The sequence below is a fragment of the Telopea speciosissima genome, chromosome 9 (genome assembly GCF_018873765.1).
Source record: "Telopea speciosissima isolate NSW1024214 ecotype Mountain lineage chromosome 9, Tspe_v1, whole genome shotgun sequence".
Classification (NCBI taxonomy): Eukaryota; Viridiplantae; Streptophyta; class Magnoliopsida; order Proteales; family Proteaceae; genus Telopea; species Telopea speciosissima.
Genome location: NC_057924.1, coordinates 8,677,077 through 8,693,927, shown reverse-complemented (window position 1 = coordinate 8,693,927; position 16,851 = coordinate 8,677,077). Strand labels below are relative to the sequence as shown.

Below are 16,851 nucleotides of genomic sequence, written 5' to 3'. Positions count from 1 at the left end.
TTGTTGTCACTAAATGAAAATTTGTAATCTTCTTTGAATCTTCTTTGTCTTATTATTAAAAATCATTTAATGTAACGAATAAAAAAGGGTAAGTAATATGATGCCACTTCAATGCACGGAAGATAATGAAAATTTAGATTTCACTGTTTGAAGTATTTATTTATTTATTTATTTTTTAAATCTTGGTTATTTTTATTTTGATCAAAGGACAAATGTTTTTCCGGAATTTCATTCAATTTTAAAAGAACTACCAACCTTGTAAGATTCAGGTGGTTTCCATGAATATAATGACTTGTGGTGAAGGTGATGGGTCTCACATACATGGTAAAAAAATGATTTATTTCTTTCTTCCCATCAAAAGTAGAAATTTTATTCCTATATTCCTGTTACAAAGCTGGCACATAAGGAAATGAAATAATTTTTTTCGAATGTTCAGCGATAACAACGCACACACACGAAGAAGAAAGAGAGGAAGAAAGAAATTGAACACACAGAGATAACGTGGTTCGGTTCCTTCAGATGGAAACCTACTCTACGGGGTAATCCCTCACTCAACTTATTTTTCCTGAGGGTAATTCATTATGCTTAAATAGAACCTTGTACATCTTAGAAGATAAACATGAATTGTTATTAGATAGGAAACCCATACTGTCACGGATAACCCCAAGATTCAATGCCGTGTTAGGAAACGTAGCTTGGGTTCCTTGTGCACTAATCTCGCTAACACTCCCCCTCCAAGATGGAACGAACATGTCTTCTGAGTTCAGCTTGGACAACATTTCTTAGAACAACTTCTTTGGTAACGCCTTAGTAAACATGTCAGCAATCTGGTCTTCACTTGGGACATATGGCGTCTCAATAGTTTTGTTTTGAACCTTTTCCCGAATGAAATGGCAATCAACCTCTATATGCTTGGTCCTCTCATGGAAAACCGGATTCGAGGCAATATGAATAGCCACCTGATTGTCGCAGAACAACTTCATGGGGCTGTGTGATGTTATCAAACCAAGTTCTCGCAGGAGCAGTTGGAGCCAAACCAATTCACTTGTAGCAGAAGCCATTGCCCTGTATTCTACCTCTGCACTTGAACGAGCCACAACACTCTGTTTCTTACTCTTCCAAGTAACAAGATTCCCAACAACAAATGTGCAAAAACCAGTGGTAGATTTTCTATCTATAGGGCTCCCTGCCCAATCAGCATCAGCATAGTCGATAATTTCATTATGACCATTCTTTCTCATCCAAATACCTCTTCCTGGACATGATTTCAAATTCTGTAAGATCCGATCAATGAGGTCTATATGACCTTCAGTAGGAGCATACATAAATTGACTTATGTAGCTGACAGCATATGTAATGTCAGGTCTAGTAATGGTTAGGTAGATCAGCCGCCCAACTAATCTTTGGAATCTACCACAATCAGATAAAGGTTTATCACTGTTGATGAATTTACTGCTATAATCCATCGGTGTATCAGCCGGCTTGGCACCCAGTTTACCGGTTTCCCTCAACTAACCAAGAGTGTATTTTCTTTGAGACATAAACAACCCTTTACTGGATCTGGCAACTTCGATTCCAAGAAAATATCGAAGTTTGCCTAAATCTTTAATATCAAACTTGTTACTCAAATATTGTTTAAGAGACATAATCCCCTGAAGATCATCACCTGTGATGACTATGTCATCAACATAAACAAGAATCACCACAATTCCCTTGTCATTTCATTTAATAAATAGAGATGAATCGAACTCACCTCTTTTAAAGTCGACCGCAACAAGAGCCGAACTCAACTTCCCATACCAGGCACGGGGAGATTGCTTAAGCCCATAAATTGCTTTATTTAGCTTACACACAATTCCAACTTGTTTTTCTAAGGCATGCCCTAGGGGCACATCCATATATACTTCCTCCTCGAGATCCCCTTGTAAGAAGGCATTTTTAACGTCCATTTGGAATAAAGGCCAATCATAGTTGACAACAAGAGACATCAGAACGCGGACAGTGTTCATTTTAACCACAGGGGCAAAAGTCTCCTTATAGTCCACTCCATAGGTTTGGATGTATCCTTTTACAACTAACCTAGCCCTGTACCTTTCAATGGTACCATCGCTTTTGTGTTTAATTTTATACACCCAACGACATCCAATAGGTCGTTTTCCATCAGGGAGAGAGACAATATCCCAAGGGTGATTTTTGGCAAGGGCTTTAAGCTCTTCATCCATTGCCTTGACCCATACAAGGGAGGTCTTAGCTTCAGAAAAGCTATTTGGTTCCTTATGGTCCTCAATGTTCGACAAGAAACCAAGAAACTCGGATGAAATATTGTCATAGCAAATGAAAGTCTGAATTGGATAAGTGGTAGCATGATAGGTAGAGAAATCACGTAACCTTACAAATGGTTGGGATATTCGAGTAGTTCGTCGAACAGGAGGAACTACCGGAGGAAGGGTGGTATCTCCACCAGAGACATGACTAGTATCATCATCTTCTCCATTGATAGGTTGAGCAACGGTCTCATTGGGTAAATTCTGAAAATTCTTATCCACATTTTCAGGCACATTCTGATCCACATTTTCAACAATAGGTAATGGTGGGATAAATTCCATAGTAAACTGACTATAGTCATAGTTCTCCCCCTGAATTTGATCCCTGCCAGTTAAAAACATGTGAGTTTCAACAAATTCAACATCACGAGAGATAAACATCTTCCGAGTAGTGGGATCATAGCATTTGTAACCCTTTTTGATCGAGGAGTATCCCACAAAAACACACTTGCGAGGATGAGGCTCAAAATTATTACCATGCTGAGAATGCACATAACATATACTGCCAAAAACCTGAAGATGAGATAACTTAATGGATTGACCAAGAAGAGTTTCCATGGGAGATTTAAAATCCAGAATTTTACTGGGAAGTCGGTTGATCAAGTAGCAACTGGTTAAAATAGCATCAGACCAGTAAGTGGTTGGGGCATTGGCATGAAAAAGGAAAGCACGTGTCACCTCCAGAAGATGATGATTTTTCCCCTCAGCAACCTCATTTTGTTGTGGGGTTCCAACACACGACGTTTGATGAAGAATGCCGTGTGTTTTGAGAAAAGCAGTTAAGGCCCATTTGTGTACTCTATCCCATTATCAATACATAAAATCTTAACATGTGTATCATACTGTGTGTGAACCATATTACAGAATTCTTGGAAAATAGCAAGTACTTCAGCCTTAGATGTCAACAAATATAACCATGTGGTACGTGAATTACCATCTATAAATGTAATAAAATACTTAAAACCATCACGAGAGTCAATGGGAGCTCTCCCCCAAACGTCTGAATGAACAAGTTCAAAAGGTCTAGATGAAATGCCAATACTGGAAGAGAAAGGCAATCTATGTTGCTTACAGTAGTGACAAATCTCACAGTTACTAGAATCAATGGATAAAGAAGAATTCAAAGACTGTAACACCCGGTTAGATGGGTGACCCAAACGCCAATGCCATAGCTGTCCTGTCATATTTTTATTTTGCTGAGTTGCCAAAGCAGAACCTGGAAAATCAAGAATATATAGACCATTTTGGCAACAACCTGCACCAATCTTCGTCTTTGTCAGTCGGTCCTGAAAAATGACCTTGTTGCATGAAAAAATGACATCACAATCCATCTCAGTGGTTAGCTTGCTAACCAATAATAAATTACAAGACAAGGAGGCGACGAATAATCCACCAACAGTCTTAGAAAATAAATCAATCTTTCCAATCCCTTTAATAGGAACATGAGTTCCATTAGCCACGGTGATGGGAGAGTGTGATGAATTATCACTTAACTTGGATAAAATATGAGAGGAGCAACACATGTGATGGGTGGCCCCACTATTCACATTAAAACCACAATTATTTAAAGATGTGTTTAAGGCAAAAGTGTTACCAGAGACATGAGTCGAATTGCTAGATCTAGAAATCGAAGAGGTTACACCATTATTTTGAGAAGCCGAATTCTCATTAGGCTTGAGAATACTCTGCAGTTGTGTCACCAGTTGGCTAAGCGACGTTTGAAGATCAGAAGTCATGGTCTGTGAAGCAATATTTGCTTCACTCTTGGTGTCCGATCCTTTATCTTTGTTGTGGCAAAGGTGAGGATGAAGGATCTAGCAACGTTCTTTTGAGTGCCTATCTCGATCACAATGTTCATAGTGATATCATGAAGCACGGCTCTTTCCACCACGCCCACGAGTAGGAGCAGACCGATTACCTTGAGAAGAAATAGTAGCATTAGCCATACTAACAGAATTTTCGGAAGACTCACCAAGTTTGGATTGCATCACTTGTCGACGAGTTTCTTCGCGATGAATCGTGGCGCAAATTGAGGCAAAGGATGGCAAACTGGAACTCAAAAGAAGTTGCCTGCGTAAGTCCTCAAACTCTGGCCGAAGGCTAGCAAGAAGTTGGAATATGCGATCTTGTTCTTCTCGTTGCACATACACGTCAATGGAAGCAGCGGTAGGACGATATAGACGCAGTTCATCCCACTTGCGCTTCAAATTTCCGAGATGCTCAGTGAAGGTCTGTCCAGATGATTGTTCCATGTGAGATATTTCCTGCTGAAGTTCAAAGACACGAGAAGCATTCTTGGTCTGTCCATACATATTATTTAAAGAGTCCCATAGAGCCTTAGCAGTCTCAGAATATGCGAAGATTTCGTAAATCTGAGAATCCATGGAATTGAAGATCCAAGACATGACAAGATTATCGTTGGCTTGCCATTCAGCGAATTTGGTATCTTTCGGATCAGGAGGCTTGATTGTGCCATTAATATATCCAAGCTTTGATCGTCCTCCAAGCGCAACCGTAATCGCACGAGCCCATGGAAGGAAATTTCGACCATTGAAGATCACAGAAGTGAGATGATTATGAGTCTCGGGTGTGGAAGACTTAGTGCCTTCCGTTGTTGATGATGATCCTTCCATGAAAAAACAACTCCACAATAGGAGATGGAAGAATAATGCGGCAATAGCGCACGCACAAATGCACCAAGGCGACAAAAAATTACGTCAACACACGAGCAATACCAAAGCTTTCCCAGAGAAGGACTGCTTTGATACCATGTTCAGCGATAACAATGCACACACACGAAGAAGAAAGAGAGGAAGAAAGAGCTTGAACACAAAGAGATAACGTGGTTCGGTTCCTTCAGATGGAAACCTACTCCATGGGGTAATCCCTCACTCAACTTATTTTTCCTGAGGGTAATTCATTATGCTTAAATAGAGCCTTGTACATCTTAGAAGATAAACATGAATTGTTATTAGATAGGAAACTCAGACTGTCACGGATAACCCCAAGATTCCTTGCCATGTTAGGAAACGTAGCTTGGGTTCCTTGTGCGCTAATCTCGTTAACAGAATCCAACTCTCAAGTCTCAAAAAAGACACTCTTCACTTTGTTTTCCTGCGAGAGCGACCGAACGGTGTTTCCATTAGAATGCTGACTTGTTTGTATCCTTCTGCCCCTCACATTCACATGTACGACATGTTGTAACTTTCTGCCATGGTCCAGCTCGGACCCCAGCTCTAACCCCCAACCACCCTTGACTATGGCCATCACTTGGTTGCCAATTTGGATAAATCAATTGAAAAAAAAAATAATTCGATTCATCTTGGGAGGATGAAAATCTAATATGAATTATAACAACTCTCTTAAGTGAATTGTACCGTGATGCATTTTAAAGGGGCATTGGGCAGTACACCGCACTTTGGGAGGATAAAAATTCGTATTATAATTGATTCTGTATCAATACCAGTTCGATCTAAGATACCTGTTCGGAGATACAAAAACCAGAGAGGGTAAAATAGTTTTTAAAAAATTATGTGTCAGAATCGAAGAGAACAAAAACGTCCCATATAGCAATATCAATATTGTGATGTCTTGAACTAATTAAATCCTTGGTGATGTCATTGGAGTGGTGCTGGCGTTAGAAACTTTGAAACGTTCTAAGGCTAGGCAATGTGTTACGTCTGTTGTTGTCATTCTGAGTTTGAAATTTGAATACTCAATTGGTTTTATACCTCTACATATCACTCTCACCGTGAGAGTCTCACAATTCAATGAGCTGGAATTCAAGACTACAATGATCTGTGGAATAAAAGGTTTCTCCTTTCCCTATTACTATGTTGATAGGGGAGTTGCAAAGCTTGATACCCTTACCAAATGTGGAGTTGGAGTAGCTACGATGATACAACTGCATTTGGATTTGGATTTTTTGTGGCCTGGGGTTGAGCGGCCAGCATTGTGCTACGCTTAACTCACAGGTTGCCTCGTGGATTAGATGCAAATCCAATTGTTGGTAGACGGTGACCTAACATTTTTGAATTTTGAAACTAGTTTTGAAATTTTGAATTGAGCTCGTCTCCATGTGGCGGCCTATGAGTTGAGCGCAACATGATGGTTGCTCAACCCTAGGCCGCAGAGGATCCAAATCCACTGCATTCCCCATCAGATTTCTCTTCATGTGAATGGTTAATTTTGGAATTTCACTCTATTATGACAAATGATTCATGGATGGTGATGGATTTCCTCAAGTAGAGTTGGCTCAGTTCAAATCAAAGCTTGCTTACTCTATCGTCTACCCGACATGGTCTCTATGAGAATAATGATTTCTCAATGAATCCTCTTCTCAGGGTAATGGGCTTTCTAGTTAACCACCTTAAAGTGTAAATAATAAACGAGTCTATTAGCAATTGGGCCTTCTTATGGGAGAGACATTAATTATTTTTTATAACAGGGTTGATCATTGCTTTCATTCAATAAATTGGTAGCAATGCAATAACTTGGTAACCCTAGCCGTCGCAGAGAAGAGAACAGACAAGATCAACTAACAAAGTCTAAGTGCAAGAGAATCGTCTCCTTCAAACGATATGGATCCAAGTATGGGTTCATTATCAAATTTTTGATTGTCGTATTTTCATGTTCAATGGTGCTAGTCATGTTGATTGTGTGGTTTAATTCTAACATGATCTTCGTTTTTTGTCATTCTTTTTTATTTTTTTTGGTGATTGTAAAATGTATTAAAGCCCCAAAAGGGAAGTAAAAATCCATTAAGGACTACAACACAAGCCCATAAGGCCATCAAGAAACAAGGTGACAAAAACCCACATGGGCTTAAAACAATTACAATGAAGCCCATATGAAAGAAGAAGGACAACAAAAACAATTCCAGGTAGAGTCCCCCAAAACCCTAGATATCAAATCTCAAAACTACAACTTCCTAGCCGCCAAAATGAAGTCAGGGAACCAGGCAGGCGACCAAGCGGCCGTAGGTTGAAAATCTGTTCAAGGTTCTTGACAAAATCACCAATGAAATTGCTGCTAAGGTCCTCAAAGAACATGGGTGGAACCCTGTTCACTCACTTAAAAAGGCGGTGAGCTTCAATTAATTCTTCACCGCCACCCAACCCTGAATGCAATAATGTTAATGTGTAACCTTAGCCTATCTGTTTTCGTGTAGTGGAGGAGCCTTTGTGATGCTTTTCTTGTGGAAGCAAAATGGTTTGCTTCAAAGCAGAGAACCCAAGGCGAAGGATTACCTGGAGAATGGGGTGGTGAGCTCAGGAGTCCATGTGGTGTTACTTCATGGCTTCTTTCTCCTGGGCGAAGGTATAACCAAGGAGACTGTAGATCGTGTGGAACAGAGTCCAGGCCCAGCTCTCATGTCTTGCCCTTGCCCAGCCACAATTCTTCGTTTATGGGATGACTTGGGAAGTGCAAAGGTGATACGAATACTGCTGAGATTATTTACCTTAATATTGTCTATCAATTTTCAGTAATTGGTCCCTCATATGGAAATGAAGCTATACTTGTGTTTCCTCACTGTCTCTCTCTCTCTCTCTCTCTCTCTCTCTCTCTTAGGGAGGGAGAGTTAAATAGAACAATTGACCTTTTAGATTATGGTGCATCTTGGACTATGTTTATTTGCTATTTCTTCCTTAACTCTTTCAATACTTCCATGATAGGTGAAACTATGGTTATTCCAATCAGATAATAAGGATGTGGTAACATATCTCCAGAGGAATGCTACAAATTTGCTTCTGATAATTCGTTCTATTCTAGAAGACAACTTGTATTTATCTTCTAATTTAGTTACTTGTACTTTCAGTTATGTGCCCATTAACAACTTAGTTGACTCCCTGGCAAGGAGTGCGCTGAAGAAGTGTTCTACTCTTACCATGAGTTTCACACATTGATTATGAATAAAATTTTCATATACCTCCCTTAAGGTAAGGCCTAAATACAGATCCACCTGTGACTTTTGGATATTTAGGCATACCAGTGTTGTTTTTTTTTGGGGGGGTGGTGGGGATAATATACCATCTCTGTTTCCAAAATAATTAATAAATAAACCCACTCTGTTAACCTAGGACTAAAAACGTTAGAATTTAACATATATTGATCAAATTGCCCTTCCCGCTGAAACAAACCTCTTCTTCCATTATTTCTAATTTTTTGCAAGAATAAACCAAAAGAAGAAGCTGATACTGAGATCTGCTAGTCTGCTACGGAGGCTGCCGGATCGTGTCCTTGTACAAGTACCGTCCAATTCCCTCTATGACCAGTCACATAGAATCCACTGTGGAACCCATTGGAGAAGTGGATTCCATGTGACTGGACTTGGAGGGCATTGGACGGTACTTGTACAAACACATGATCCGTGCTCAAGAAAATAACAGAGAAAATGGAAGAAATTACCTGAGGGAGACAATCTTGGCTTCGTTTCCAGCGGTAATGGTTCTTGATGAAGATGAGTAATGGATGACTAGTGCAAGAGAATGAACCAAATAACAAGGGGATGAGGGATTATTACAGACCCAAGTAAATGAAAATAAAGCAAAACAAATGATAGAGGCTGCGAACAACTTGTTAAGTGGCAGTCTTGCATCTTATTTCTGATATTTGTTGCTCGCTTTTCATGGCTGCCTAGAGGAGCCGAGGAAATTCTGCTACTTTCCTCTCCCGTCGGTGGAAGCACGAGACCTTATTGAGCTTCATAGGTGAGGATTCCGACAAGAACTTCACCGATCAACTCCATACGAATTTGGTGCAAGCTGGGATCCAAACTATTTGCGATGATGATGAACTCGGGACAAAATCAGAGGGTATGAAGTCATACATGGTGAAATCCATAGAAGAATCAAGGGTTTCCATCATCTTCTTCTTCAAGTTGGTGCCTCGATGAGCTGGTGAAGATGATGGATTGCAGGAGAAATATAGATCAGACTGTTCTTCCTGTTTTCTATGATGTGGATCCTTCTGATGTTAGGAAACAGAGTGAGAGCTTAGCAGAGGCATTCGCTAGACACGAAGAGTGTTTCAAGGAGGAGATGGATAGAGTGAATAATTGGAGGAGAGCTCTTACAGAAGTGGGAAATTTGTCGGGTTGGCATCTTCAAAATGTGTTCAAAGAGTATTCCTTTTACCCATTCTGGCCTTTAATTCTGAATTTCTTTTTATTCTGATTTTCCTCTTAATTCATGCATGATCCAATGATACAACATGCCACAAGACAGAAAGATCCCTGGAAAAAAATGGGGGACATTCTTTGTTTAGAAGATAATGATCTTTCGTTTCAGATCTGGGGAGAAAATGGTGCGGCACTGATGGAAGACAGATTTGCTTCAGGTAGAATCACAGTGATTGAACCTCCTGAATCGCGCGCTCAAACCCTTTCTCCCTCCGACTAAACTTGGAGCAACAACTCAGATTTTTAGAATGGCAGAGAGAAATTGAAGCACGAGAGCTGGGGTTTTGTTCACGGTTTGGGATTCAGAAAAAATGGGAATAGAAAGTAGGGGTTCTATCATGGTTTCTATTCCTGACTGGAGGTGGATGGAATGCAATAAGAAAAAAATAAGTTTTGAGAATAAGTGGTTTTGGTTTTTCACAGATTAGAAGATAAGTAAAGAAAATGGAGATGGTGGGGAAAGATGGTTGTTGTGATTAGGTTTTAGAAGGAGAAGTAGAAGAGGAGGACAATAATGTTATTCTATCATATCAAGGGTATATTGGTTATAAAATCTCTAAAACTGACGGAGTGTGTTTACTTATTAATCATTTTGGCAAGCAGAGGTGGTATAAATTTCCCTAAAATTTATCCATGTTAAAAAAGAAATGTCCATTTAGAAGAAACTCTTGTCTCGAAAAAAAAAATCTAATAAAAAGGAAAAAATGAAAGGAGTATAATTGGAGCTAATCGGGGATTTTTGTTTTTTCCTTTTTAACTTGATTAGAAATGAACATGATAGTAATTAAGTCCATCGGTCTCCTTTGTGGTTATTCATTTTCTTCAAATAGCGAATGGAGAGAAGAGAGAGGGAGAGTTGAACCTCGTCTTTCCCCGAAGTAATTGGTGATTTTGATGGAAGAAATAGTGAAGGCAACGCAGGGAGGAGAAAGGACGAAGAAGAAGATGATGATGAATGAATGGTTACGATCGAATGTCTACCATACATTTTACCCTTAATGTAAAATTTGCTTCATTGATTTACAGTTTAAAATGAATGAACGATTAGGATTTTATATTATAAATCAACGGTTTAGATTTGGATGGTGCATTTAAGGTGTGCGTTTAAGGTGTAGGTTGGATCGCACTGTTACATTTTACTCAATAAATAATGATTTTTTGATCTTGAATCTTATCCAAAATTAGGTCTTGATAGTAGTAGAGGTATCAAGACCTATACCAAGATCAAGACCAAGCAACCTTCAAGACCAAGAAAGAGAGGTTTAAGACATGGCAACGGACTAATGAAACAAAAGACAAAAAAAGGTATAATGAGGCCAGAAACGAGGCCAAGAAGATGGTGAGGATGGCTAGGGCAAGGAATATATGAGGATCTCTATATTAATCTAAACAAAATGAAAATAGAAAAAATATTTATAAAATAACGAAAATGAGAGAAAGAAAGAATAGAGATTTTGACCAGGTGAGATATATAAACGGAGAGGATGGAAGAGTGTTAATAAGGGATGAGGGCATTGCAAGGAGATGGGATGAGTATATTTGTGACCTTCTAAATGGAGATAGTTCGAATATGACTGAACGGCTAACTAAATTATTTATCAAGACACCACACATCATAGATATGTACGAAAGATTGGTGTAATGGAAGTTAAAGAAGTCTTAAGAAAGATAAAAGTAGGCAAGCCACCAAGCCCAGATGAAATTCCCTATAGAAGTGTGGAAAGCCCTAAGAGTATGTGGGGTATATAGGTTAACCAAACTATTTAGCAAGATTATGATCACAAAGAAAATATCAGATGATTGGAGGAGAAGCATTGTAGTTTCGGTCTACAAAAATAAGGGTGATGTCCAGAACTACAATAACTATAAAAGCATAAAACTAATGAGTCATACTATAAAACTTTGGGAAAATGTTATTAAAGCCCATCTGAGAAGAGATTCATATCTTGACGAATCAATTTGGTTGTATGTCAGGTAGATCCACGATAGAAACTATTTACCTACTAAGAAGGCTCATGGTAAGATGTAGAGCTAGGAAAAAGGATCTCCATATGATCTTTATTGGCTTGGAGTAAGAGTGTCAATTTGGGGGGGTGGGGGAGGATAGAGTCTCTAAAGATTTAATCTTGTATGTTTTTACGAAAATATATAGATATAATTAAAAAGATGATATGACAACTAGTGTGAGATCTCAAAGAGACCATGACAAGGAATTCCCAATTACTGTTGAATTACATTAAGGTTCAACCCTAATCCCTTATTTGTTTGCGATTATCATGGATGAATTAACCAAGAACATTCAAAACAAGGTACTGTGGTGTATGCTTTTAGCCGATGATATTGTTTTAGTGGATGAGACTAAAACAAGAATTAACGCTAAGTTAGAGTTGTGGAAATCGACCTTGGAAACAAAATGTTTTAAGATTAGTAGATCAAAGACAATGGAGTATATGATGTATAACTTTAGGCACACTATGAGAGATGATGACATAGTGAAAATTGAGAAGAGAGAGATACCTCCAAGTGACTATTATAAATATTTGGGATTTATCATACACAAAGAAGGTGACATGGATGACAATGTTTCACAAAGAATTAAAATGGGATAGATGAAGTGGAGAAGTGTGACCGGAGTACTGTGCGATCGACACATTCCTTTAAGGCTTTAAAAAAGGTTATATCAGATAGATGTAAGAAAAAACTAGGAAGGATAAAGTGAGGAACGAACGTATTAGAGCTAATGTGGGAGTTGCCTCGATCAGGGACAAACTCCAAAAATATCGTCTGAGGTGGTTTAGCCATGTTCATGGACTTTCTCAGTAAAAAGGAGTGATCTGATTCCGATTGAAGGGGCTAAAAGAGCTAGGGGCATGCCTAAAATGATCATAGGTTAGATTGTGAAAAATGTCATGCATAGTCTAGGTCTTGTGCCAAGTATGACCTCTGATAGGGCATTTTGGAGGGCAATGATTCACTTTACATTTCTCACTTTCCTCATCTCATTTCTTCATTATTATTCTTCATCCCTCATACTTTCCTTTCCATATTTTGTTTTGAAAGGATTCATGTAGCCAACCCCATTTGATTAGGATAAAGTTGAGTTGTTGTTGTCGTTGATATCCGCATCAATATCTATATTGGTATCTGTATCGTAATGATTGCTATGGTACCGATATCATGATTTAAACCCCTAATTATGCTGGTTGATCTGACTCCCGACTCCTAAATGGAAAGTGTATCATCTACATGTACGTGCAAGTAAACGTGCATCTGAGAGGCAACCACATGTATGTGCGAAAGATCAGAACTCCCTAACATGAGCATTGACCAGATTGGACTGGCCAAACTTGGCTCCGTATAAAGTAACCTCGCCTTGAAGTCTTTGTTCTAGCCTGGGTCGGGTTTGCCGTTTCGGGGTCGTTTTGGTTCGCCTTGCTCGACCCAGTTACATATGTAAATGAAATGGTAAGTGAAGGACAAAATGGGAATAATGAGTTCAGCCAATGCCGCTTGACCCCTCCTATGGTCCTATATAGTCTCGCCATTACCCTTTCGCCTCTTCGAAACCCTAAACCCTAACCCTTAGCAGAGAGGGACGAGAGAGGGAGAGAGGGAGAGAGGGAGAGAGCGAGCGAGAGAGATGGGTAGAGTTATCAGAGCCCAGCGTAAGGGTGCTGGATCAGTGTTCAAATCTCACACCCACCATCGTAAGGGACCGGCTAGGTTCAGAAGCCTCGACTTCGGCGAACGGAATGGCTACCTCAAGGGTGTCATCACTGACATCATCCACGATCCAGGTCGAGGTGCCCCTCTCGCCAAAGTCACCTTCCGCCATCCTTTCCGATACAAGCACCAGAAGGAGCTCTTCATAGCCGCCGAGGGTATGTATACTGGGCAGTTCGTCTACTGTGGCAAGAAGGCCAATCTCATGGTTGGCAACGTTCTCCCTCTTCGATCCATCCCTGAAGGTGCCGTTGTTTGCAATGTTGAACATCATGTGGGTGACAGAGGCGTCATCGCTAGGGCCTCTGGGGATTACGCCATTGTTATCAGTCATAACCCTGATAACGGGACGAGTAGGTATGGTACCTAATTTGTTCTATTATTGTTTCGGATTGTTTCCATTTCTTTGTGCTACTGCTATGCTTGACTCTAGTTATTTGTTCTTCATTTTGATTCTTATTCATTGAAATCCACATGTATTAACTCCGCCTAAGCCCTAATCTAGTTATTTTGTTCTTCAAATATCTATTGCTGATGTGCTTATTTACTCTAGTTAGTTTTGAGTCATTTTCTCTCCAAACCGATCCACTAGAGGGTATGATTAGTTGATATTGAGTATCCTTGGAAGAGTTAATGGCGCTGCTGTTGATACATGGTTCTAGGGAATTATTATGTGTCCTATAATTGGTGTCTTGGTGAGATTTTATCTGAACGGAGCTATCTGTTGGCCAAAATTTTGTATTGCTGCATTATGAACATGAGGCTGGAAGTGCAAGTGCTGCGAAATTCTTCCCTTGTTATATTGTTTCTGGTGGTAAATGTTAGATTCAAAGTGAAAAACAAATAGTATCTAACATTAGCATGGCATAGTAGGTTAAAATTATTGGTTTACATGCTTTATGAAACATATGGTGGTGTAGTCAATTGAAATACTCAACTGATTGAGAAGCATAGTTGTCCAGGCTCCCTTTTCTTGAAGGGCACTTTGGTCGCCTAGGCATCGCCTAGTCGCATTGCTGGTGTCACCTTGGTTCTCTCCCCTCCATGATTCATAGGTCGCCTAGCCGCCTGGACAACTATGTTGAGAAGATAATCTAATCTGGGTACTTGGCCTGGGAGCTAGGAAACAGGAAATCTTATGTCAGCTTCAGTTGCCCACACATGTATTGCTAAAATTATATAATTGATAATGTTATTACCCTTAAATTTCTAGGCGATGTGCCTTCTGGCTGGTTGTTTGATCTCAGTTTGGACACTGTAATAGTGATTTGGTTTGCTGAAAAATGGTAATTCTGCTCTAAAGAAATAGTTTTGATACCAGCCTGAATAACAACAGTAGTTTTCCCATGAAATGCTCTGTTTGAAGGATTCCATTCTGGAAGATATACCTACATGTTTGCTCAATTGGAAATAGTCAAAAATTTCTTGAACATTTAGTATCTGCTTGGTGTTGACGACAGAAATGTTGTTCCATTTCACTCTTGAGGGCATATCCTGCACTAGTGTGTGATGGAAACAATAACTGTTTAGAGGAGTATGCTGATGCCAAACAATAAATTGTTTTGGTCTAAGGTTTTGGTGAATGTTACATTGACATAACACACACACCTTCATGGGGACTTGGGGCTTGAAGTCCTTTAAGGATCTGGGATCTTCGCACCATTTTTTTATGTTACATTGACATAACACACACATCTTGCTTTGTTGATTAAATGTATGTTGAACCCATGATATGAACATAGGATTCACTCTGCACCCAAGGAGATCGACACCATGCATGTGAAGAAAGCCTCAACTCTAAACTTTAGTTAAGTGCTAAAAACCTTAAGTTTTCTTCGCTGCTTCACCCTGATCCTGAGGGCAACAGATTTTCATGTGATATTGATGTTGAGTTATTTGGCTCTCCATAGTACTTCATTTCTGGATTTCCTGGTGTTGCTAGGATCAAGCTTCCTTCTGGATCCAAGAAGATTGTACCGAGTGGGTGTCGGGCCATGGTAGGACAGGTTGCTGGTGGAGGAAGGACTGAGAAGCCAATGTTGAAGGCAGGAAATGCTTATCATAAGTACCGAGTGAAGAGGAACTGCTGGCCCAAGGTTCGTGGTGTTGCTATGAATCCTGTGGAGCATCCCCATGGTGGTGGTAACCACCAACATATTGGTCATGCCAGTACTGTTCGGCGTGATGCTCCTCCTGGGCAAAAGGTTGGTCTCATTGCAGCCAGGAGGACTGGTCGTCTCCGAGGACAGGCTGCTGCAACAGCTGCCAAAGCAGACAAGACTACTTAGTGGATCATTCTCTCGGTTATTTTGCCATGTTATTCTTGTTGTGATGTTTTCGACACCTTTTTCTTACTCTTTCCGGCTAGCAGCTAGCAATCTGAAACGATATATTGAGGTGTTGGGTTTTAGTGTTTTTTTTTATGGTTTTAGTTTATGATTAAGGTTTGTTTTTTTAAATTTTGATTCCTTCTTTAGTGACACCTAGGATTTGTACTATTTTATGGTTAAGCCCCAATTGAGAGTTTTTCATGGCCTTTTTCACCTTGCTTCCCTGTTACTGCCTCCAGCATACTGATATGAGCCATTTCTTCGAGGGTTATGGGTAGGTATTTAAAGGTGCTTTCGTGAGGACAAGAAAACGAAGAATTTTTTTTGGGTTTTTGTCAAGTTCTCCTTTCAAAATGCCCATTTGTCCAAATGAACTTTTACAACGTTACATGTGTCCCCAACATTGTAACACTTTAGTTGATCAGTTAGTCTACAACGTTGGACACATTAGTTTCAGGAATCTAATGATCAAAATGCTCGTGACAAAACCGACTAAAATTAAAGAGTCAAGTGATCAGATTTCCCTCATCTTCCCCAAAGTGTATTTTCACTTTGGCTCCAATGGAGAATAACAGTTTGGTTGACTCGCTGACGAGGAGGGTTCTATCAGTGACGTCTATGCTGGTGTGGCCTATTTCTGATCCATGATTGTGTATTTTGTGTAATGCTCTAGCCATGAGTTTCTCATATTATTCTTAATTATATTTTGTTACTTTAAAAAAAAATTTAGTGGCTTACCCATATGGTGAGTTATAAAGGAGATGTTCTAGAATCGATTAATAACATTTGCCAGATTTAAATTCAATTTTACTTCTTGAAACCTCATAATCAAAGTTTTAGTTCATGGCATTGGCGGTGGTATCCGTCATCGTATAGATACTAATACCAATACCTCTTTCGGGCCGATTCTAGTATAAAAAACAATTTTCAATCATATCAACTGATATGTATCAGTATCGATGATCGATATGGATATGATACTGATATTAATGATCGATATGATCAATACAATACCGATACCTAAATCCATGTTCAGACTGACTTGATCAAAGAGATCAGTTAATGACCATAAAAATTATCATTTGCTTCCAGATGAACCCAAGTCACAGTTAGCTTCGGAGGGTGACATTTTTGGCTCCTCATACTCCGTGGACCTCAACTCTTACACTTCTAAATTCCAATCAGCCATTAAATCTCAGTCCCTTGTGTAGCTCTCTCCTTCCTCTTAAGCCACATCTAACATAAAGGTAAATATCACCACTCAAAAGCTTGTATTCTCACCATTACTAATACG

General features: G+C 39.5%; 1 protein-coding gene across 2 annotated transcripts; it reads left to right on the top strand.

Moving 5' to 3' along the window:
* Nucleotides 1-13,085: 13,085 nt before the first annotated feature.
* Nucleotides 13,086-15,568, top strand: LOC122640759 (60S ribosomal protein L8-like). Of its 2 annotated transcripts, none has more exons than XM_043834007.1 (2): nt 13,086-13,580; nt 15,166-15,568. In XM_043834007.1, the coding sequence occupies exons 1-2, from the start codon at nt 13,145-13,147 to the stop codon at nt 15,513-15,515; spliced, it is 786 nt and encodes a 261-aa protein (XP_043689942.1). In that variant the 5' UTR covers nt 13,086-13,144; the 3' UTR covers nt 15,516-15,568. The 2 variants fall into 2 exon arrangements, with proteins under 2 accessions (XP_043689942.1, XP_043689941.1); XM_043834006.1 differs by having other exon boundaries at nt 13,087-13,584; nt 15,170-15,567.
* The last annotated feature ends 1,283 nt before the right edge of the window (nt 15,569-16,851 follow it).

Excerpts from the sequence above, each read along its gene's own strand:
- LOC122640759 (XM_043834007.1), top strand. The coding sequence starts at position 13,145 with ATGGGTAGAGTTATCAGAGCCCAGCGTAAGGGTGCTGGATCAGTGTTC. Across the intron at positions 13,581-15,165 it reads TAACCCTGATAACGGGACGA|CTAGGATCAAGCTTCCTTCT; the intron begins GTAGGTATGGTA and ends TTCCTGGTGTTG.